The sequence below is a fragment of the Mustela nigripes genome, chromosome 1 (assembly GCF_022355385.1).
Source record: "Mustela nigripes isolate SB6536 chromosome 1, MUSNIG.SB6536, whole genome shotgun sequence".
NCBI classification, from domain to species: domain Eukaryota; kingdom Metazoa; phylum Chordata; class Mammalia; order Carnivora; family Mustelidae; genus Mustela; species Mustela nigripes.
Genome location: NC_081557.1, coordinates 25324302 through 25349541, shown reverse-complemented (window position 1 = coordinate 25349541; position 25240 = coordinate 25324302). Strand labels below are relative to the sequence as shown.

The window sequence follows — 25240 nt, the reverse complement described above, 5'->3', positions numbered from 1 at the left end:
TCCCAGTTTCTTATTTGTATAAAAGAAACCTCAAAGCACTGTGAAGGCTAAAAGCGAAAAAAAGTATTAAGTGTATCAAGGCATTCAATGAATGCCTATCTACCCTCTTCCCTATCTACCTCCATTCCTGTTTCTTCTTGCCAAAGACGCTGATTCATCTTTTCAGTGTTTCCCAACGGGCTCATGATGGCACTTTAGGTAGGATAATTCTTCTTTGTTTGGAACTGTTACATGTATTAGAAGATGTTTAGCATTTATGACCTCTATTATAGGTTGGTAGCATCCCATATTCCTTGTTATACCAAAAACTGATCTCCAAACACACGACTAAAAGCTCTTAGGAATATTGAGCAATGCTTTGACCTCAAATGATAGACTTTTCACACCCCAATGATAGATAAAATACACACAAATGAAATAGATAAACAAGTATAAGAGGACTTCAGGTGATTATTTTGAAATAGACCTTAGAATCTAAAGATTAGATGGGATCGCTTGTTAATTAAGTAATTGATTCAATATGCAAACTATTAGATGTTAGAGCCAGCTACCTTAGGTTAAAATCCCAGTTCTAGTACTTACTGACTGTGTTAGAAAGTTACTTAACCTCCTTTTGGCTCAATTTCATCATCTGTAAAGTGGGACTAATAATAATACCTACCTCACAGAGCTGTGGTGGGAACTTAGAACGCTGCTTGGCACACAATATGCACTTAGTGTTTGCCACGATTATTATTATTATATACAATGCAGTGAGGCAAAGAGGTATTAATAAAATAATGACACAATTATGTAAAGGTGTAACTGTGACAGGAGCTGGTAAGGTAAAGGCTAATAGTCTTACATAAGACTATCATGGCGGGGAACTTAGAGGAAGTGACAGGAGTTGAGAGCTGAAGGATGGTTATTATTAACTATGATAAAAAAGCATTTCAGGGTGGGAAATCAGTTATATATCCAATAAATATTTATTGAGTGCCTTCTATGAGGTAAGAATTTTTCTGGATCCCAGAATAGAGGGCAAGAGTATACATGGGGATTCCTATTTTAGATGGGGCAGTTGAGAAAAGCTTGTCTAGCTGAGTGACTTTCTACAGAAACTGAAAAACTCTCTGCAACAAGAGTATTTCAGGCAGCAAGTCCAAAGGCCTGTGGTAAGAAACAGCTTGTGCAGAGGACATAACAGGCTGCATGGTCAATTTGCTTAAACCTCATTTCTTTTAGCTGTTTAGTTTTAGCTAATTGCAATTTTACCTACAGCATCTAAAGAGATGCTCAATTTAGCTCAGTCTTCTTTAAAACATTTTTCTTTTTAAAGTAATCTCTACACTCAATTTAGGGATTGAACTCATGACCTTGAGATCAAGAATTGCAACCTCTACTCACAGAGTCATCCAGGTGTCCCAAGCTTTGCTGCATCCTCATGCAGCTGGACAGAATAAAAGGGAAAGGAGAAGTTGCATTGAGAAGATATAATTAGATAAGAGTGAGGCCAGATTTGAAAGATCATGAATACAAGGCCATCAAGTTTAGGTTTTATTTTGAAGTTTATTGGGAATTGCTGAAGGTATTTTAGAAGGCAATAGGTCTCACTCAAGGAATACTTCAAGGAGAAATACTGACAATGATATAAAGGAATTTAAGTAGTATAATCTCAAATACAACTTTGTTTTACAACTTGTTACAAATTTTAAGAAAGACATCCATCTTAATTTTTAAAGTACCACACATATCTGGACTTTTTCAAAACAAATGCCTGAAAATAATTTTCTTAATAAAAATACCTAAGGTCAACAGGATCACCAAACTGTGAAAAATTAGTCTATCTTCAAATATACTAATGTCTTCAGGGATTAATGAAGTTTTCCCTACATCAATACATAATGCCAGTTTTCTTTCCTAACATGGACAAGTGAAAGAGTGGACATCTATCTGATGCTGAATAAGGCACACAGGAGGTAAATTCTTCTTCTTCTTCTTTTTTAAAGATTCTATTTATTTATTTGACAGAGACACAGCGAGAGAGGAAACACAAGCAGGAGTTGGCGGGGAGCAGCTAAAGTGAGAAGCATGTGCCCCATTTGAGCAGGGAATCTGATGGGGGCTCAATCCCAGTATGCTGAGATCATGACATGAGCTAAAGACAGACTCCAAATAACTGAGCCACCCAGGCGCCCCAGAAAATAAATTCTTTGACCCTGTTTACTAGGAAGGAGCAAAAGAAAAGCCTAAATATTGTTACCTGTGTAATAATGTGTTGATTCAAAAATTCCTTTCAGGAGCACCTGGTTGGCTTAGTGGGTAGAGCATATGACTTTTGATCTCAGGGTTGTAACTTTGAGCACAACAATGGGTGTAGAGATTAGTTAAAAATAAAATTAAAAAAAAAATTCTGGGGGTGCCTGGGTAGCTCAGTCATTTGGCATCTGTCTTCAGCTCAGGTCATGATCCCAGGGTTCTGGGGTCAAGCCCCACGTCTCGCTCCCTGATTAGTGGAAAGTCTGCTTCATTCTTTCCCACTCCCCGAGATTTTGTTTTCTCTTTTTGCTGTGTCTCTTTCTCTGTCAACTAAATTACTAAAATCTTTAAAAAAAATTCTGTTCAGATGACTGTTCAGAAGATAGTATCACAGCCTCTGACCAATTTTGTCATATCTATTCCTAATTGTATTTCTTTAATAGTAAGCTGGTAGGATTTCGTTGGTGGGACTAAAACATTAAAGATGGAACACTTCCTACACCATTGTTCATTATAATAGAAAGGTATTTGTCTAGTCTATAGAGAAAGTAAAACATAAAAGAGAATAATGAAGGAGCTACTGAAGGGGCTTGAGTTGCTAATCTATAAAGTGATAGGATTGGACTCTGTTATTTAAGGTCTGTTTCTAGCTCTAATATTTTATGATTATTACATGTGATTGAAAAAGGGTATAAGAAAGTGACAAGAAATAACAGCTAATGGAGCTATATGTTTTTACTGTTACATCCTTAATCTCTCATAGTGAGTCTGGTATATAGAAAATTCTCAAATACTTGATTAATAGATAAATTAATAAATTATAAAAAGCAGACACAGAATCCAAGAAAGCAATTCACCCATTTAGAGTAGAGGAAAACATACAATATACTTCTTTGAAAGAATCAACATATCTTAGTAGAGTACAATGACTAGCAGTAATTGGCAGGGACAATGAGGATACTGAGGCATCAAAAAAATGTTAAATAATGTGCCTGGTTTCTGGTTTACAAAATTAGGAAAATGGAAGATCTTGTTTTATAATAATCACTGAGGGTGGTTAAAAAACCTTGTTACTTAGAGTAAGGGTAATATTTAATTTTCTGGGATACTCACACAGAAAAACTCATTCCTCTGCTATATTTAATGAAGAAGTGTTAAAACCTAATTCTCTTTAATAATGGCAAGATAATATAAACCAGGTTGAAGAGACAAATTCTAAACTTATAATATAAGCAGCTACTGTTCACCCAAGATAAAATATAAGTTAATTAAAGTTAAAGATTCACTCCTAATTATAAGCAAGTAAAATAATAAATTTTATTTAATTCATTGATTGCATGTACTGATGCCTTCTTCTAGAGCAATCAGATCATGTTACATATCTCATGTCATTCCCCAGCTCCAAACTCTTCAATGAGTTCTCAGCATAAGAATAAAATGCAAACTCCATAGGATGTCCAATAGGTTCTAAAACTGGCCCCATCAACTTCTCCAATATCTCCTCCTTCAAATGGTATCCTCCCTCATAATTATTCTGCTTCAGTCACACTGTCCTTCTTAGTGTTCCTAAAAATTCCATCTTGTTCTAACCTCATGGCTTTGCACTTTCTCTTCTTTGAAGAGTCTACCTTGAAGACACTACTTTCAGATATTTGAAAATCTTAATCTCAGTTCGTTATTCATGTCCTTGATCAAATATCACTTCACACATGATTTCCCCAAAGATTCCATTCCAAATAGTGTCACCCTGCTCTTTCCTCTTTCATCCTTTACCAGTTTTATTTTTCTTCTTAGCATCTAAACTAACTGGAAAATATGTATCACTTGGTTACATATTTATTGTTTGTTTCCTCTCCAGAATATAAACATATATTTTTATCCCCAGGGGTACAGGTCTGTGAATATAAACACTATGAGAATATGGACTATATCTGTACCCCAGAACCTTGAACAGGGCTTGTTCAATATTTAGGACTCAGTACATATCTGTTTAATAAATGAATGAATGAACTAATGCAGATTTTCAAGATAAATGTGCAAAGTAAGTGCCAAATAGAAGACTTGGCATACAATCCTTTGAATTTTTAAAAGACATACATATTTGTATATGTATGAGCTCTTTTAGGAAAAGAACACAGGAAATTGATAGAATCAGTTGTTCCACGGTGTGGGAAATATGGAAGTATGCGTGACAGGCAGGCTTATTTTCTACTATATATCTTTTTGTATCATTTGGATTTTAAACAAGACTAATTATTTTCACTTCAAAAACTAAACAAAACAAAACAAAAACTATTAAAATTTACCGTAAGCTAAATCTTTCATTTAACATGTATTTATGGAGTACTTTCTATTGCATGCTTAGTAAAGATATAGAAATTGCTAAGCAATTTACATATTTATTTAATCCCCATAACAATCCTATGATACAGGTATTTATAATCATTTCTATTTAACAGAGGAATAACTGTAATTAGATTAAATTGGTTGGCTAACGTCACACTATTGGAAGCATAAGACATGGGATTTGAACTTAGACTAACTGGATGTAAATCGGAAGTATTTAAATGACTACTCTTTCAGTTGTAAATATTAGTCTCCAGAAATTTTCTCACAGAAGTTAAAAATACATATTTTCCTATTTTTGATAGAAACCTCAGGGCCCAGCAGAGGAGCTCTTGAATGAATGTTGAAATAAAACTGAAAGTATGATTTCTCTCTGCTTGTGGGATATCAAACAGTTATCTATTCTCAGCATATACAATATTGAGAAGTCTTAAATTAGGTCAGTAAGGTGATAACTACTACTAATGAACAACAATGATTATCATTTGAGCATGCTCTCTATGCCAAACATTATGGTAAACATTTAACACTCATCATCTCATTCAATCCTTAAAACAACCATATAAGGCATATTTTATAAGAGTCTCCACTTTACAAAAACACAAACTTAGTTAAGGATAAATAAGATGACACAGCTAGTAAGTGAGAAGCCAGAATGTAGACTCAGGTCTAAATCCAAAGCCCAACAGCAATGCTCTCTCTATTGGGATAAGAACAGAATATTTTCAAAGGAACAGAAATGCTGCACAAATTATTTTGAATGTGGAGTTATACAGTTCTAAGTATGAATTTCTTAAATTCATACTTAAATCTGAATTAGATTGAGGTTCAACAAACACTTTTTAGGAACAGGAACTATCCTCCGCGTACTATCATTTATAGTCTCTATACAACTTAACACCTCTCTTTGGAATTAAATTCAGTGTTAGAGCCAGTGCTTTTACTACATTAAGAACATCAGGGAAGAAAGAATTTTCAAATGGAGTGAAGAGTGACACTAACATCTGGGCTATTTTTTCCTCCTAGATTTCACAGAGTTGACAGCATAAAAGTGATTTTGTTGTGTACCTTAATCGATTCAGGGTATCAATACACTTTAACAAGACCCACTTTTCTTTTTTTCTTTTTTTTTTTTTTTTACAAGACCCACTTTTAAAGTGAAAATTTTATGTTTTTCAAATACTTGTTCAGTAACAGAAGAGATTAATTTACTGCTGTTAAAGGCAAGATAATCTTTGTTTACTGAAACAGACAATTCTTTCAAGGTAATAGAAACTTAGTAACAAGGAGTATCTAGTCTATGGTTCTTATATTCCCTAGTATCAAAGTTCACAAATACTTTCCAGAATCAAAGGCGAGAAGCCTGAAGGTAGTGGAATAACAACTACCAACTAAAACTTGTAGAATGCTTAATACATTCTACTCGATAATTAATAGTGAATAACCTCAACTATGTATTATATAACAAAATTATTCAATTCTGGTCAAATAACCTCTTTTCGTAAACAGCAATTGGCCTTGATCTCTCTGTAACTGAGTGCCTAAAGAGCTCCTGAAAGAGTCTTGGCAGAACCTAAGAAAAGACAGTAGAAGGACTTATTCTCCGTGTTCAAGAGTCCCTTCCATTTGCAAAGCACTTTGCCAAGCAGTATCGCTTCGATACCTTGAGTCTTGGCAATCCCGCTAGGCAGTGCTGGCAAGTCTTGTCTTGATTCTACATCGGGGACTCAGAGGAGGTTCCCGACGGATCTTTGCCAGGCTCACAGCAGAACCTTGCGGGACAAAAAGTTTTTAAGTTGGACCCCAACTCCTTTTTGATAGTTAAGCCTTGAGTTACATTTACATCTGTATGTGAAACAAAACACTCTGAATCAGAAGAGCGGAGTGAACTTTACGTTGCAAGCGCAGGGCAGTTAAAGTGCTCTGCCAGGCCGGGAAAGGGGCCAGGATGCCTTTTAAAAACTTCCGACTTTCTCAGAATTTAAGGCAGGAGATTTCTGTCCTTCCTGATGAGCCGTCAAGGGCGCCTGATGAGGCAGAGCTATGCTCCAGCAGGTTCTCCAGTTCCTTCGTCCTTTCACTTTCTCCCCAGGGACCCTAACTACCGTCACCCCCCACCCCCCAGCCCTCCACCCTTCCGCGTTTGTCAACAAGCGCAGGCCGTCTTCTACTCCTCAGGCGGAGTAGCCTTCCGCTTCCAGCGAGATGGGTCATCAAAAGAAGCGTTACGAAAAGAGAGGTTTCTCTTCGCGTGCTTCTCACTCACCTCCGCTCCAGCAAAGATTGCCGCAACACTTCCCTACGATGTCCGCCACTCCACGATTCAAACTCAGCCACAAGATTCAAACCCAAGCCAGCTTTTTCAGCTCTTCCTTTCATTGGCTACCGATTTCGTGACGCCATCACGTCGGACGTTGCCGTGGTGCGCTACTGCTTGGCGCCAGGAGTCTCAGCCGCGCAGCTCAGTGGAAGCGGCCTTGTGGCGCGTCACCAAGGCAACGCGCACGGCTGTTTCCGGAGGCGTTGGCCGAGGTGGGCGGAGCTAGACCGCAGCTGCAGGTGGGAGGTAGCCACCTGGGATCTTCAGGCCACCTCCAGACCCGCGGGCACAAGGCCCGCTCCCAGGGTTCAGGGTGTGAGTGAGACGGGAGTGGGCAGGGGTTGGCTTGTGCCGTCTGCTTGCGGGAGAGGTGGAGCCTGTTGGCTGTGGGTTAATGGGTTCTGAATGTTTATATTTTTATATTCTCCTTTTCTTTATTGAGTAGTGAAGTGTCCAAGGCACGGGTCCTATGCTCTGGAAGGTGAGGGACCTGTCCTTTTAGCCACTTCCACTGCATCAAACTAGGGTCATTTCGCCTCAATTAACTGAACGTCCAGGGCTTTTGTTTTGAGGCCCCCGTCTTTTTAATTTCTCAGGACTCCCAGGCCTACTCCCTTTATTGCTGACTATGAAGCTATTTGGCGTTTGGTTCTTTTTACATTTCTAATGAGGACTTTACAGAATAAATTTATTTAAATTTATTGGCCTAGTTCATTACTGGATGCAGTAGTTTTTTGCCTTAGATTGTAGATATGATTTCAAAGTGTACACTTTAATAAGAAAAAAATACCAGAAAAAAAAAGGGAAATACGTTTGCTAAGCCATCTTTATTCATCAAGATATTTTTAATAGTATGAACTGTATGTCATTGTTCTTTATACTAACATTATTGTATCCATCAGCAATTACTGATTGTAGACTTTAGGGACATAATAGCATAAGTAAAAATCCCTGCCCTCTTGGGCTATATTTATACTCTTATATGGAGCTTATTACCATAATAGGATGGCACAACGCATTTCAGAGTATTATAAGTGAGAAAATGTATGAAAACCTCCATAATGTCGACATCTATTTCCTCCTGAAGAAGATCTGAAGCACTGTGTATTGTATATGATGCATGTGATATGATTGTTTCTGAACTCTGGATAGAGCATCAATAAAGATACTAACTGCTGGCTATATGACATATATCTTAGCTAATGCAATAGTTATTTGTGTGGTGCTGAGTTTGGTAATAAAACTGAGAAGCCTTTTTATTTTATTTCAAATATGCATTTACTCTATAGTACTTTACCATTGGTGTCCCAGGCATTTTGTTAACTTTATAAAGTTTAATTTATAAATTTATAAAGTTTATTTAATTTATAAAGTTTATAAAGTTATAAATTTATAATTTAATTATCAAAACAGTCCATGAGATGTAGGCACAATTTATTTCACTGAAGAAGAAAACTAAAGTTTTCAGAAAATCTCTAAAGTAAATTATTTATTATTAACTGTACAAACCAGCCAATTCAGAATTAAGGTGTTTGTCTCAGAAATACTTTATAAATTAAGTGATATTCAGATGCTTTATTAATCTATTCTGAAAATAGGCATTTTAATAAACGAATTTCTTGTAAAATTGCATTGATTATTGGTGAATAAGAAGTGTTTTAGGTATCATTTTTTTTTGATACTCACATGTTGTATGGCTTGCTAACAGGTGTTTCCACACTTAATCTAAGCACTTATTTTACATTTAACTTTAAGTTCATATGACGAAGACCATATTCTTAAAGAATTGTATAGGTAAAGCAAAGAAACTTTAATGTTACAGTCAATGCCATCACGGTGCCAACTGGCTTCTGTTTAGTTTGGCAAAAGAGGAGTATAGCAGAAAGTATGAGACTGATGTATTTTGGAATGAAATGAAGGAAAAAGAACCCAAATCTTAAAAACAGTAAGTGCTAAAGGAGACAGAAATTCCCACCTTTTGTTCGAAAGTGGAGTATAATAGAAGACGGAAAATTAACACAAGTTCGTAATAAACCAAATAAAGTGGAAATGATAAAATGGAAAGTTAGATCTAAACTTGCCTCAGACATTAAAGAAGAAAAAAAAAATGTAAAAGTAAATTTAAACCTGGCAGTGGTAGGTTCTTATTCCTGCCCCCCTCCAGGAACACTGTTTAAAAACCCCAGCGCCTCTTTGTTAGCTGGGTCCTGCAAACAGCGGAACGAAAGGCGGACGGTTTTCTGTTGCTGGGGCGGACGCGGGCCCGATCCGTCCGTCCTTGCAAGTTTCCCCCAAGGTTGGGACCTAGACGTGCGGCAAATTCAGGTTCTCTGGCACCGTAGTGGTCGTCGCTGGCCCGACTTAGAAACCAACTGCGAATTCTTCGTGCCTCAGGTGAGGAGAAGGTGGTCGAGTCCCGGGAGCTCCTTGGGAGCCCACCCCATGCCTTTGGGGGAACTTCCGAGGTCGCCGGATTCGCTCGGGACAAAGAAAACACGCCCCCGCTCCCGCTTCCTCTCCTGAGCACTCATTCGTCCTGAGCTCCGAAGTTTGTGAACAGTTTTCCCTCCTCCGAGTATAGTTCTTAGGCAAAAGGAAGCATTCTTCCTTAACTTTAGAACCTCTTTCACTTTCTCTGCCTTCGACTCCCAGCCTCCAGGCTGGGTTTTTGGCCTTAGGAATTAAATTTTCAAATGGGTTTCGCCGGAGGGAAGGCTACGTGAGTGCAATGGTGGTAATTGGTAGCACCGTTGAGCAAGTAACTTTGAAAGGTATCACTCACTCACCTTCCTGGTCCCACAATGAAAAGGGTAACCTGGCCAGTTCCCTCGATTCCACGGCGTAAACTGAACCTTGCTGGCAAAGTTAAAGGATTTACCTAGGGAAACCGCCCAGTTGGCTCTAGCGGTCCGGTTTCCCGACTCTCCGCTTCCTTCCTGTGACCAGAGGAAGCTTAAACGGTCCTAAATCATCAAGGGTGCTTGGTTCAGAGCTGACTGCAGGAGTGCTCTCAGTTATCTGGTAGGAGACAGGACTACCTAAAGAGATGGAACTCCCTAATTTAGAGCTTGCTTCTTTCCATTCTTAGGGAGGTATTCAGGAAACAGCCAAAGAGGAAAATTTATTGAAGTCCTTTCTCCATGTTGACCCATGTTAGTAGCCAGTTAGTGCATAGTAAAATCTTTAGGCTTTGTAATGGAACACAGTTGAGTAAATACATAGAAATTGAATGCAAAAGAGTTCAATTAAATGAAACACCCCTCCCCCAATTTGTCCTACTTGCTTTTTCCTATGTGGATTTGATTCCTGTATTGGAATTGATTCACATATTTATATCTGGACATATAGTGTAGATTGCTTAAATATTCCAGATTCCACTAGTTAGGACTATACACTGCATGTCCCCTGTTATACTGTATTTCCAAATGGAGTAGGACCAAGCAATAGGATATTGGCTCTTTACAGAAAAAATAATCTAATTCATGAGATAGTACAAATATATAGTCAATGTAATTAAACTACCATTCAATTACATGGGTACAATAGAGCCAGTGGTCTATGTTTGTAGCATAGAGACTCAGATAAGATTTCAGGCTCTGGGGACAGAATGCTGGAGTTACAGTTCTAGGCTGATGGCTTTCTAGATATATGATCTTTTGGCAAATTACTTCTTTGTTTTCCTCATGTGTAAAATAGAAATAGTAATACTATTTGCCTCTAAAAGTTGTGGTAAGGATCAAATGAGTTTAGTAGTATTTAGTAAGTGCCTAGAAAATGTCAGTTTTTATTTTGAAAAATGTTAGAAACACTAGGTTAGAGGATAGTTGGATTTACTTTGTATAAGCTTTCTGAGAAACACGAGGCATAATTAATAATTTGGCTAATTCGTCACCAGTGAACATCCAAAATATTACTTCAAACACCTATATGCATTCCTTTTTTTCCCCTGTATTTTTCCCGTGTCACATTTGCCACATCATTCTGTGGATTATGTTGTAGATAAAGTTGGCATTTCCTTAAGGTAACATTTTGCGGTATTGTATTTATATAATATAAGTGTATTTTTATAGTCATTACATGTGATCAACTTTCCAACATTATTTTTCATTTCTATTGCAAAAGGAGGGGAAGGTATATTTAAGTAGGATATTTATGTTTCTTTTTTTTTTTTTTTGGTGGGGGAAGTATTTATGTTTCTTGAATGTGGTTTTTGGTATAGTCGGTCAGGCAGGTGAAATTTCCTAAAGTAAGTTTTGATAAAAATATTAATTCTGTAGAATCTAGAGTTTACCCATCCATCCATTTTTTTTTTTTCCAGAAAACACTTATGAATCACCTAGTGTGCATCTGCTTTTGTGGGTATTAAGATATGGGTCTTATTCTTAAATAACTAATAATAATCTGTAAGGAAGGAAGAAGAATGTTAACTTGGTATTTGCTGTAGTAGTATTAAAAACGTTGCTTACAACCCAATGTATAAAAAGCATAGTGTTTCCAAAAGGTTTTCTGTTAATGTATTTCATAAATACTTTTTCCTTTGAATTTGTAAGAGTTGCAGATTGCAGAATCAAAAGGAACACAAGTGAGAAAGTTAAGGAATGTATTAATTATTTATTTGCTTGTTTTGTGGTGGGCAGGGAACACACAAAGCATGCCAAAGTATGCTCAGTTGAGCATTTACAAAGTCATAATTGAAATTGGAACAAGCTTCTCTGATAGAGGCCATGGTGAAATAATCCCGTTAGAGAATATTTAAGACAAGTCAGCAAGATTTTTACAAACTGATTTTTACCTTCATTTCTTTTTGGATAAACTTGCATATCTTTTTCCAGGGACAATTTTTAAAACAAAGTTAAAATGAAGATGAAGCTTTAACATTATGAGAAAAACAAATAAATGAGTTTAAAATAAAAGACCACCTGAACCTGAAATAGGATATTCATAATCCCTTCAATCATCCAGACACTTTTTTTGAACTTAAATTCAATTAATTAACATATGTGTATTATTAGTTTCAGAGGTAGAGTTCATGGATTCATCAGTTGTATATAACACCCACTGCTCATTACATCACCTGCCCTCCTTAGTGACCATCACTGTGTTATCCCATCCCCTAGCCCCCTCCAGACAGCTTTTTCAAATGAGTAGTTCTAATGCACTGAATCCATTCTTTAAAGTTAGGAAAGTATATTTAAGAAAAGTATATTTAAGAAAAATGATGACTTAATAATCAATTTTTGCCTCCCTGGTCATTAAAACGTTGATGGTCTTAGAATTTTTCAGGCCATATTAAAAAGTTATATAAAGCTATGTATTTTAAAAATCCAACAATCATGATATTTTTAATTTTTTTTTCTAGATTTGTTGACCTACAGAATGCTTCGATACCCATATTTTTGTAGAATCTATAAAGAATTTCTTTCATGCTGGTTGGAATCTGGCATATTTAATTTAGGTGTCTGGCCAAAAAAAATACACGATACAGCACAAAGAAATAATGACTATGAAGCCCAGGAACAAACAGATCAAACTGGAACTCAGGAGAAACACAGATCTCAAGATAGAGATTTCGAAGCTATAGCTAAATTACATATTCCAGTAATGGTGGATGAAGTTGTTCGTTGTTTGGCACCGCAAAAAGGCCAGGTAAGTTGATTAGTGTTATTTTTTTAACATTTTAAAAATTGAGATATTCACTTTTGTTAGTACTTAGAATTTTAAAGTGTACAGTTAAGTGGTTTTTAGTCTTTTCATGAGGTTGTATAGTCATCACCATCTAATTCAAGAGCATTTCATCACTCCAGTAGGGAATCCTATATCCATTAGTATTCACTATGCATTGACCCCTTTCCCTTGCCCCTGATAACTATTAATCTTTTTTTTTGTCTGTATGGAGTTGCCTAATCTGGACATTTCCTATAAATGGATTCATATTGTATGTGGCTTTTTGCATTCACTTTGTATTATTTAGCATGTTTTCAAGGTTCATCTAAGTTGTAGCATGTGTACTTCATTTCTTTTCTTCCCTGAACCATTGTGTTTATGGATATGCCTCATCCTTTTCATCTGATGGCATTTGTGTTCTGCTTTTTGGCTACTGTGAGTAATGCTGTAATGAACATTCATACACACATTTTTGTGTGGACATATGTTTTAACTTTTCTTGGGCATATACCTAGGAGTGAAATTGCTGGGTCATAAGGTAACTAGCTTACTTAGCTTTTTGAGGATCTGCCGTAATGTTTTCCAGAATTGATTAGTTTTGTCAAATAGTAGTTTTAAAAGAACATGACATGGGTTGAGTGGTTTGGGTATGAAAACTGAGTTCTAGCATAGATTTTTAATAATTTTGGTATCTTTTCAGGAATGAGACAAAAGTAAGGATCTGAATTCCTGCTCTTGTTGTTAGACTTTTCAGCTACTTTGCTATTTGATTCAGAGTTCTCCAGAGAAACAGAACCAACAGGATATGTGTGTGTGTGTGTGTGTGTGTGTGTGTGTGTGTGTGTTTATATACGTATGTGTGTACACACACACACACACCCACCTATGTGGAGGAGCAGAGATTGAACGATTGATTTTGAGGAATTGAATCTCAAAGAGAGTTGGTAAATCCAAAATGTGCACAGTAGGCTGGCAGGTTGGAGACCAGGTAAGAAGTGAAGTTTGGAGCCAAAAGCAGTCTGCTGGCAGAGTTCTTTCTTGTTCCAAGGAAGTCAGTCTTTGTTCTGTTAAGGCTTTTCATTAAGTGGATGGGGCCCATCTACATTATGGAGGGTAATCTGCTTTAGTCAGTATGTAATTCAAATTTTAATCTCATCTTAAAAAAAAAAACAAAACTTCACAGAAACATCTACAGTAATATTTGATGGAATATCTGGGCACTGGGGCCCAGCAAAGTTGACATATCCAATTAACCATCATACTTGCCTTATTTATAGTGTTGCTGGTGGGATTATATAAAGTTTTAGATACAGAAATGCTTTAAACTCTGAAAGGAGATAAAGAAATGTTAGGTGAAATAATATCCAAAAAGACAAAGCTAGAAACTTTCTGGTAATTAAGCACATTTACAAAAGGAAAAAAAATCATTATCATAGTAAATATTCATCAAATGTGTTTTTATAACTTAATACTGATAGTTAGTGTACTGAGTTCAGAAATACACTTCCTTATTTTAGAAGTACTGTTATTACCTAGATCAGTTACTTTCATTCTAAAAGTCACACCTTACTTCTTTTCCAGGATACAGTGGCTTAGGAGTTAAGAGCAAAGATTTTATAATTGGACTGACTAGGTTTGAATCGGTCATCTAACACACATGCATATGCATACATACACACATACAGCTTTTAATTTTTTCTTGAGAATTCCTTATGTTGGTTCAGACAGTTTTCATGAACTAAGTTCTAAGCTACATGCGTAAATTATGCTGAAACGGCTGGATGTTGCTCATATGAAAGCCATTATGATAAGACTTAGGTTGCTTCATCACAAAAAAATTCTTTTACCTTATCTGTAGACAGTATATATATAACAAGGTAACCCCAGTATTCTTAAATTAGGTTATGTGTATAAAACATCTATATGTATAAACCATCTATGTGTTTTATACACATAAACAGCTCAATGCAGTCATATAGTAGGGACTCTAAAATATACACAAAAATGTAAATAAAATACAAAATTGGATAAAACTTCTTGTTGGATATGACTTAAAATGAAATTCTGTTCATTGTCTGTGAAGATTAATAATACATTGATAGCACTTAATACCCATACATAAATGTGAGTGTTAAAAAAATAGTACATGTAAATATATATATGATGTAATTGAGATATATATGAGAGGGGAGGTTCAATTAGTAAAAAAGTGGAGCTGAATTCAGTGGCTTGAACTTGACTTCTGGAGCCAGAAACTAAAGCTCATACAAATTTGCTGAATCCTAGTAGCAAAACTAAATATTATTTTACACTAACCTTGAAGTAGAAAAAGAGCTAAACAAAAACAAACCAACCCTACAAAATGTCCTATAAACCAGTATTGGATCTGCCTTGTTCTAAAACCCAGTGGAATAAAATTAGATGATTCTATAACTTGACCTATCCTGAAGTTTCATTTTGTTCAAGTTCCTGACAAATGTAATATTGGTTTATTTTGACATTTCCATTGGTGTGATTTGAGTTGGGTTTTCTAGTAACTTTTTATAGAAAGTTTAATTTTATGAATGTTATTTCTGAAAACTTTCATGTGAGGCACATTTAGAGACAGTGTTATTTCTTACCTTTCCTGTCTGGCAGACAGCTTTATTCACTATTCCCTTAATCTTCAAGTAATAAAAACTGGTGACAGTTCTTGGACAGGAAAGGTCTTGATTTCTTCCAGAACCCATTATTTGCTTCTTTTCTTCCTGAGCCTTTTCCCCAAAATTATTTTCCTTTGTAAACTATGAGTCATACACTCACTTGTATCAATCACCTGCTTAATTACTGTTTTTCATATCACCTTCAATGGTGAATTTACAAATGAAACTTTTGATCATAACAAGAATTTTTAAGAAAATATCTATATGTAGTTTTCAGTGAGGCCTTGGTCATTTAATAGTTATTTCTTTTTTTATCATTTAAAAGTTGCTTACCAAAAGAAAATAATTTGGGGAATTTCTTCTACACCATAGCCAGTTTACTATATATTAATTCAATTTTGCAAATACATGAGAAAAATTTATAAATTTGGATTGAAAGAAAATTAAAAAATTTTTTATCTTCCTCTTCTTTGGGTGGTACAGAGAGAATGAAATAAATTATAACCCTTTCTACTATCCCAGTTTTCATTATTTCATAATCTGGGTGAATAGCTTTTTGTTAGAATATTTATTATTCTAAAAAATTATTTTTGTTCCTGGAGATATTTTAATGTAGGCCACCTTTGTCAATTGCATGACCCTTCCTAGTTGAAGATGGTTGCTGGATATAGGAGACTTGGTATTCTTTGCTTAGTACTGGTGCCAGTTTAGTTTGGTGCCTGGGGGTTTCTATAAGAGTGAGAAGTTATGAGAAAGATAATGGACATTCAAGAACTAGTACCAGTAGCTGTGTAATTTGGGGCATGTATCTTATCATGACTGTGCCTCAGATTCTTCATCTGTAAAGTATGGAAATGTGTCCTGCTTCATGGTGACTGTGAGGAGTAGATGAGTTCACGTACATAAATTGCTTAGAATGATATCTTCCAAGTAGTATGAACTCAATAAATATTAGGTGTTGTAACATACAGGGATAGGATGGGTTGGACTTGGTTGCTAGATACAGTCAAATTCAGGAGAAAAATTCCAAGAGACAGCAAAGGTGGAAATGAAAGTTCAGGAAAGGTGAAACCAACATGTCTGGAATTGAGAAAGTCCTGTTTCCTTTGCACTCTGGAACTCTCCTCATCACCATCCTCAGGTCTTGAGTCAGGTTTCACTTTCTCAGGGAATTTTTTGTAAGCCTCCAGGTCTCCCATTACACATTCATTGAGTCATATACTTTTCTTTCATAGCATTAATAATTTATAAATATAACTTTTTATGAGATTGTTTGTTCAGTGGACATTTCTCCTAGTGGACTGTCCCCCATGAAGTCATGGACATGTTTTTCTTTTTTTTTTTTTTTGAAGATTTTATTTTTATTTATTTGACAGACAGAGATCACAAGGAGGCAGAGAGGCAGGCAGAGAGAGAGAGGAAGGGAAGCAGGCTCCCTGCTGTGCAGAGAGCCCGATGCGGGGCTTGATCCCAGGACCCTGAGACCATGACCTGGGCTGAAGGCAGCGGGTTAACCCACTGAGCCACCCAGGCGCCCCTGGACATGTTTTTCTTACTTTCCATTATATCTCCACAAGGCCTACAACATGGTGGGTTTGTAATGATTTTTAAGTGAATGAATAAAAGTCAGAGTTAACTGGAGGACAGATGTGAGACACACAAAAAAGGAGTGTCCTTTGGGTACTGAGGTTACTTCTTGGGCTCAAAGCTTTTATATGATTCCAACCTCAGTGTGGCAGGCCCAGTCTGATGAAATATTTGGAGAATCCTGGTGAAAGAACAGATAGGAGGACTGAGAAAATGAGTATCTAAACTGGTGCAAAATCAGTTATGATAAGTATCAGACTAAGGTTGTAAAGTTGTTTTATACATAATCAGAATAATTATCTTGTCTGTTTTGATATTTTGACTTTTAACATTAATTTCAATAATTGCTAGATTTGCTCAAGTTATCATGGTACCAGATATGGTAATTTTCTTTATAAAAAGTCAATTATCCTCTGCATAATGGATTTTTCTTAAGATCAGTAACAATATTTTACTTGAAAATCTTTATAATCTTTAATGTAAACATCAGAGAGAAAATCCTGTGACTATACATTTTGTCTTTTTAAATATTGAACGCTGACTGACCACAGAGATTAAGAGTTTAATTTATTTCGTTTGACCTCAAATTATTGAAAAAATTAAGAACTTTTCTAAGAGACAGGATCAATGCCATAGCTTCTGCAGGTAGATGCCTTTTTTTTTTTTTTTTAAAGGAAGAACTATTAAGATTTCAGATGGAATGGACTGAAGTTTCTACCTAAAAATCATGTAGGTAATATAAGTGACCTCTGTATCAAAATACCATCTGCAGTTTGATATTTTAGTGTTATATTGGTAAATATTTAATACCTGGTCTGAGAGTCAGGGTAGGGTATAGATTAACAAAAAGAAACAACAAAACCTTGATGTATTTTCTTTTGCTGATTTTCATGATATACATGTTCCTATTATGGCCCATTTCAAGCTACCAACCTAATGTCACTGAATGTAGAGAAAAATAAGAATAATTGGTGCTCTCCATCTGGCATGGATAATGCCAGATATTACTCTCATGATGCCATGAGATATATGTGAATTATATAATGACACAAAATTTTGCTTAGAATTTTGAAAATTGTTATAGTGTATAGAGTTTTCCCTTAATTCATTTGATGTTCCCTAGTTAAGACCTGTGTTTGATGTTTCTCTGTTCTAGAAAGTACCATGGTATAGCCATAGGATATTCTTTCATGCATTTTTTAACAGAATTCTTTTTCTCTCTCTCTAATAAACAATCCATCCCAAATATACAACAGATAAAAACAGCATTGCATAGTATAAATTTGTTTATATAATTTACTTTTTACAAAGTCAGTTATGGAACAGAGGCATTTTGTTGAATGCAAAACTTTGAAATCAACATCAGTGATTTTTTTTTTTTTTTTGCATAATTTGGAAAATTATGGGTGACTCAGTGGGTTAAAGCCTCCGCCTTCAGCTCAGGTCATGATCCCAGGGTCCTGGGATCAAGCCCTGCATTGGGCTCTCTGCTTGGCAGGGATCCTGCTTTGCTTCCTCTCTCTCTGCTTGACTCTCTGCCTACTTGTGACCTCTATCTGTCAAATAAATAAATAAATAAAATCTTTTAAAAAAATAAATAAAACGGTCTTCCTGAAATCTCAGCTTAATTTTTAATTAAATTGAGGTAGTAAGAGAATTTTAATTAGAGTATAGAAGACATTTTATGTTGATAAATATGTTAATTAAAGGTTTAATACAGTAAGACATATCATAACAGTTACAAATATTTATGCATCTAGTGTCAGGCCATCAAAATATAAAAGCAACAACTGACAGAATTGAAAGGAAACATTGTGTTATAATAATAGCTAGAGATTTAATACCACATTCAGTAGTCTCTAGAATAATCAGAAAACTATTAGTAAGGAAATAGAGGCCTTAACCCAATAAATCAACTAAATCTAACATATATGCAGAACACTCTAACAATAGCATATACATCTGTCTCAAGTGCATGTGGGGCATTTTTTTTTATTATTATGTTCAGTTAGCCACTATATAGTACATCATTAGTTTTTGATTTAATGTTCAATGATTCATTAGTTACGTATAACACCCAGTGCACATCACAACATCTGCTTCCTTAATACCCATCACCTTGTACTCTTGTGTGGGACATTTTATTAAGGTAATCATATGGTAACTGGAAAACTCATGAATTTATGCAAATTAAACAACATACTCCTAAACAACCTATGGATCGAAGAAGTTACAAGGGAAATTAGGAAATACTTAGGAATGAAAAAAAATATATAACATACTAAAACATATGGGACAACATAACAAAACTTATGCAAAATCCGTGCAAAGGGAGAATTTATAGCTATAATTACTTACATTAAAAAACAAGAGAGATGTCAAATCTTTTATAATGTATATAAATGCATTTTGTAATGTGTATAAACTTTGAATTACTGTGTTGTCACCCAAAAGTAATATAATGTATGTCAGCTATACTTCAATTAAAATTGCACATCAACAACCTAAGTTTATAATGTAAAAAACTAGAGAAAGAAGAACAAGCTAAATCCAAAAATAGCCCAGAGAAAGACAGAAAAACAATAGAGAAAATTAATGAAGGCAAATTGAAGAGATCAACAAAATGGGCAGTTTTAGCTAGATAGACTAATAAAAAGGAGGGATGGCCTAAATTACAAGATTGAAAAATGGGGGGTCCCTGGATGGCTGAGTTGGTTAAGTATCTGCCTTCGGCTCAGGTCATGATCCCAGGGTCCTGGGATCGAGCCCCTTATCAGGCTCCCTGCTGCATGGAGAACCTGCTTTTCTTTCTGCCTGTCACTTCCCCTGCTTGTGCTGTTTCTCTGTCTCTGTCAAGTGAATGAATAAAATTAAAAAAAAGAAAAGAAAAAAGAAAAAATGGGGACATTACTACCAATTCTGCAGAAATAGAATTATATATGAATACTATGAACAGTTGTATGTCAACAATTTGGATAACCTAGATGAACTAGACAAATTCCTAGCTATACAAAACCTACCAAGACTTAATCATGAAGAAATAAAAAAACCTGAATAGACCTGTAACTAGTAAGGAGATTAAATCAGTAATAAAAAAAAAAAATCTACGGACAAAGAACACTTGACCTCATGCCTTCACTGGTAAATTCTACCAAACATTTAAAGAATAATTAATTTCAATTCTTCTTACCCTAAAAAAATTGAAGAGGCAAGAATGCTTCCTAACTCATTCTGTGAACCCAGAATTACCTTGGTACCAGGGGACACTACAAGAAAACTATAGGCCGATATCCCTTATAAAACTTGACACAAAAATCCTCAACAAAATACTACAAAACAGAACTCAGTAGCATATTAAAAGGACTATGTGTGATGACCAAGTGGGATTTATTCCAGGAATGCAAGGATGGTTCAACATACAAAATTTAATTGATTTAATCTGTAATACCAGCATCTATAATACCAACAGAGTGAAATATATATATATATATATATATATATATATATATACACACACACACACACACATATATATATATAACATAGGAAAAAAAGTATATATGAAGAAAAAAATACATGATCATCCCAACTGATGCAGAAAAAGCATTTGACATGATTCAGCATCCTTCAATGATAAAACACAACAATCAAGGAATAGAAGGAAACTATCTCAACTTAATAAAAGTCTTATATGAAAAACTCACAGAAACATCATACTCAATGATGAAAGACTGAAAGTGTTTCCTCTAGGATCAGGAAGAAGGCAAGGAAGTCTGCTTTCACCCCTTTCTATTCAAGATAGTACTAGAAGTTCTAGGTAGAGTAATTAGTCCAGAAAAAGAAAAGTCATCCCAATTAGAAAGAGGATGTAAAATTATCGCTGTTGCAGATGATGTGATCTTATATGTAAAAACCTTATGGATTTCACAAAAAACAAACAAGCAGAAATCCCTCCAAAAGCCAACCTGTTAGAACAAATAAATGAATTAGTAAAGTAGCAGGATACAAAGTCGATGCTCAAGAATCACCATACATGAACAACCAACCATCTGAAAAGGAAATTTTTTTAAAAAGTTACATTTACAATAGCATCAAAAAGAATTAAGTGCTTAGGAAATTAATTTCACTAAGGAAATAAAAGACTTGTACAATGAAAACTGTAAAATATTGCTGGAAGAAATTTAAAGATGACATAAAAAATGAAACACATGCTATATTCATGTATTAGAACACCTAATATTATTAATGTTAGTACTACACGAAGCAACCTACAAATTCAGTGCCTTCCATATCAAAATCCCGATGATGTTTTTGAAGAAATAGACAAACCCACCCTAAAATTTAGATAGAATCTTAAGGGACCCTAAAGGGTCAAAATAATTTTTAAAAAGATAAACCTGGAGGATTCATATTTTTTTATTCCAAAATTGCTATAAATCTATAGTAATCAAAACCATGGTAGTAGCATACGGTCAGGAATATAAACAAATTGAATAGACCATAGAGCTCGAAAATAAACCTTTACATATATGAGCAAATGATTTTTGACAAGGATACCAAGACCATTCAATAGGGAAAGGACAGTCTTTTCAGAGAATGGCATGGGGAAAACTGGATATCCATATGCAAAAGAATGAAATAAGACTCTTACCTATCACCATATACAGAAATTAAATCAAAATGGCTCAAAGACCTAAATATAACACCTAAAACTATAAAACTCTTAGAAAAAGACACAGGACAAAATTTTATAACATTAGATTTGGCTGTGATTTCTTGGATATAACACCAAAGGCACAGGTAGCAAAAGAAAAAGGTAAATTGTACTTTATGAAAATTAAAAAAAAATAAATTGTGCATCAAAAGACACTATCCACAGAGTAAAAAGGCAACTTACAGAATGGGAGAAAATATCTGTAAATCATATATCTGATAAGGGTTTAATATTCATAATATATAGAGAACTTCTAAAACTCAACCAACAAAAAATAACCCAATTCAAAATGGACTTGAATAGACTTTTTTTTTTAAAGATTTTATTTATTTATTTGACAGAGAAATCACAAGTAGATGGAGAGGCAGGCAGAAAGAGAGGGAAGCAGGCTCCCTGCTGAGCAGAGAGCCCGACGCGGGACTTGATCCCAGGATCCTGAGATCATGACCTGAGCCGAAGGCAGTGGCATAACCCACTGAGCCACCCAGGCGCCCGAATAGACTTTTCTTTAAAGAAGATATGTGAATGAAATATTCTTGATAGTACTAGTTATTATGGTAATGCAAATCAAAACACAGTGTGGTACAACTTCATACCCATTAGGATGGTTACTATAAAAAAACCTAGAAAACAAGTGTTGGTAAAGACGTAGAGAAATTGGAATCTTGTGTGCTATTGGTGGGAATGGTAGATGGTAGAGCTGATGTGGAAAACAAAAAGGTGGTTCCTCTACTTATCATATGATTCAGCAACTCCATTCATGAGTATATACTAAGAGAATTAAAGGAATGGTCTCTTGGTAGTATTTATACACACCTGTTTATAGCAGCATTATTCACAATAGCTAAAATGTGAAATTAACTAAAGTGTTCCCTGGATGCTAAATAAGCAAATGTGGCATATATATACAAGGGAGTATTGTTCAACCTTAAAAAGGGAGAAAATTCTGTTTTCCTCAGCATGGATGAGTCTTGAAGACATTTTGCTAAGTGAAATAAGCCAGTCATAAGAAGACTTAAATGATTCTGCTTACATGAGGTATTTAGTGTAGTCAAAATTATAGAGACTAAAAGTAGAATGGTGGTGGCCAAGGGATGGGAAGAGTAGGGGGACAAGGAGTTACTGTTCACTTGGTATAGAGTTTCAGTTTAACAAGATGAAATAAGTTACGTAGATGGATATGGTGATGGTTGAATATTATGAATGTATTTAATTCCTACTGTTGAAAGGTATACTTAAAAGTGGTTAAAAGGTAAGTTTTTTTCTTAGGTGTATTTTAGCAGAATTTTAAGGCAAATTATCTTTTTGAAGAAAACATAATTACATTACTTGATGGTTTCTATGAATAGATTGTTTTATAATTATATGAAGCTTTCAAGTAAAATGAATATTGTTGCTTTTTTATTTTTCTTTTGCAGATTTTATACTTGTAGATATTTTTCCATGTATACTTGTAAAGTATGTCTTTAATATATATTTAAAAATCCCATTAGAATTGGATTTCATGATTAGCTTTGTGTGTATTACATGTAATATTTTATTACTGATATTTATTTTCTTACCTTTTACTTGGGCTATTAAGCATTTGTAGATTGCTACATTACCTGGTGATGTGATGAACATTTTATATACTGTTGTTAAAGTGTTTAAAATCTTATAGGGAGTTAACAGTATTAAACACAAAACAGACAATTGAGTTCTAGTCTTTGATCATATATTAAAAATTTTTATCCAGTATTTTTTTATTAATTTTTTATATCCAGTATTTTTAATAAAATTTACAGTTTTTGAAAATGTTAATGTGTATTAGTAAATTCCATCTTCTCAGAGTGTCAAGTTTAGAATTTCCTCTTAAAGTTTTGGGGTAGAGCATATGGGAATATGGAACACTCTGGTAAATTTGATGTATTTTCTTTAATGGGTATGTTTCTAGTAAATGTTAATTTATAAAATGTTTGATCATATCTTTGTTATAAAAAATGTGGAGAATTGATGCAGAAAGGAGTTCGTTCTCCGGCTACTTTTAAGAATTTTGCTACGTATATATATAAGCAAATAAAGTTTTTCTAGCTAAATGAGCTGCTCAGTCTTACCTAAAATGTTCTTTTCCTTAACAATTACTTTAAAGTTTTTAATAAAAATTCCTCACTTAAAACTAAAAGGAAAGTAACTTGTTTATGCTTATTTTTGCATAATGATATGATAGTATTGAAAATATTTATTTTACATATATGTATTTTTATAACTGTTTATGCAAATAAATGTATATAATTATATTTAATTTTCATATTGAAATCTTTAACAAGCACGTATATTTCTTGAATGTATATATACCCTTCCCAGTAATTTGAACATCCATGAGAATATTCTTGCTTTTGTATAAGTTAATTAGTGCATTTTTATCAGTGAATATAATTTTTGTCATTAGAGTTTAGAAGCAAATTATAAATACAGGGTGTGGGATAAATAAGGCAATAACTTACTTGATTGCTTTGCCTATCCAATGACTTTAAAAAATTGTCTTCTTATAATTTGGTCTTTTTTATAGTCCAGAAGCCGAATCTTTATTACATTGTTACCACTAAAATATATTTAAAATTTTCTCATTTTAAGTTCAACTTAAAAGGTAATCAAAAAGTACGGTTTTAAAAATTGCTGGTCCAGAGGCTTCTGGGTGGCTGAGTCTGTTAAGCGTCTGTCTTCAGCTCAGGTCATGATCCCAGGCGTTCTGCTCAGTGGGAAGCCTGCTTCTCCCTCTCCCTCTCTGCCAGCTTGTGCTCTCTCTCTCTCTGTATCAAATAAATAAAGAAAATCTTAAAAAAAAATAGAAATCACTGGTCCAAATATAACCCCCAAATACATGTGTTTCTGTGGTTGTAAAAAATGATATTCCTCTATGTCAAAAGTCAGATATATGTACTGATTTTTGAAATTTATTTAAGAACCATTCTTCTAGTTCAGTAAATTAGAGAACCAGGAAGAAAGCAGCGGTCCATTCTAGAAGGGAAGCTCAAAGAAAACGGAGGAGAAACAAGTGATATTTTTTGGTTCACAAAGCACATTCTCATGAGTCATCCAGGGTGCTGGTTACTTTCTATTTAGGTCAGTCAGCACTACTCCTTAATCAATAGTCTAATCATAGTTATCCCAAGAGGTTAGGTCCAGTGGTTCTTTTCTTTCCTATTGTTTTTCTAAGTCCCATATTATTTTTGTTGAAGAGTGATAGGAAGTATACACTGACCTTGTAAGTTCTCTTAACATTTTACTTTTCTTTCACTACTTTTTCCTCATATAAAAACTACTGAGCTGTAAGTTGCATACTTCAACATGTTATTTTATAATAAACTAAGTTTCAAAACTTTATGATGACTCATCTTTTTGTAATGTTCTGTGAACCCTCTCTTTCTTCTTTTTTGGTGGTGCTAGTTTTTGTTTCCCTTGGGTGAAACGATTAGCATTTATGAGGAGGTAATGTGCATTTAAAGGTTTTACTTACTTTGATGAATGTTGTTTTGGAAAGTGTTTATGTGTATTTTTTATAGTTATTTTTTTCCCTCTTGTTCTGTGTAAACTTTTTACTTGTTTGTATGAGGTGTTATTATGTCCCATTTCTTGCCAACTTAAGCATATATTTTATCCTTGTCATATTCATTTGCTCTGAGTGGTATACAGTATTTTTCTGTATTTATCATTAAGTTTCTGGATAAAACCTGACTTTTTGTTTTGTTG

The 25240-nt window shown here is 34.6% G+C and overlaps 2 protein-coding genes across 4 annotated transcripts in view; one reads left to right on the top strand and one right to left on the bottom strand.

Moving 5' to 3' along the window:
• KIF18A (kinesin family member 18A) overlaps window positions 1-6938 on the bottom strand; it is an 80210-nt gene extending 73272 nt beyond the window's left edge. Inside the window, exon 1 of the mRNA XM_059388500.1 lies at window positions 6851-6938. The gene's annotated coding sequence lies outside the window, so the exon portion shown is untranslated. The remainder of the gene's footprint in view (window positions 1-6850) is intronic.
• An 80-nt stretch (window positions 6939-7018) lies between these two features.
• METTL15 (methyltransferase 15, mitochondrial 12S rRNA N4-cytidine) overlaps window positions 7019-25240 on the top strand; it is a 186486-nt gene continuing 168264 nt past the window's right edge. Inside the window, exons 1-2 of one of the 3 annotated variants that reach the window (XM_059406697.1) lie at window positions 7019-7116; window positions 12264-12550. In XM_059406697.1, the coding sequence (XP_059262680.1) occupies window positions 12281-12550 (270 nt within the window). In that variant the 5' untranslated portion in view covers window positions 7019-7116; window positions 12264-12280. Of the gene's footprint in view, window positions 7117-8336; window positions 9299-12263; window positions 12551-25240 lie in introns of those variants that run through there. The other 2 variants (XM_059406705.1, XM_059406687.1) reach the window with 2 other exon arrangements.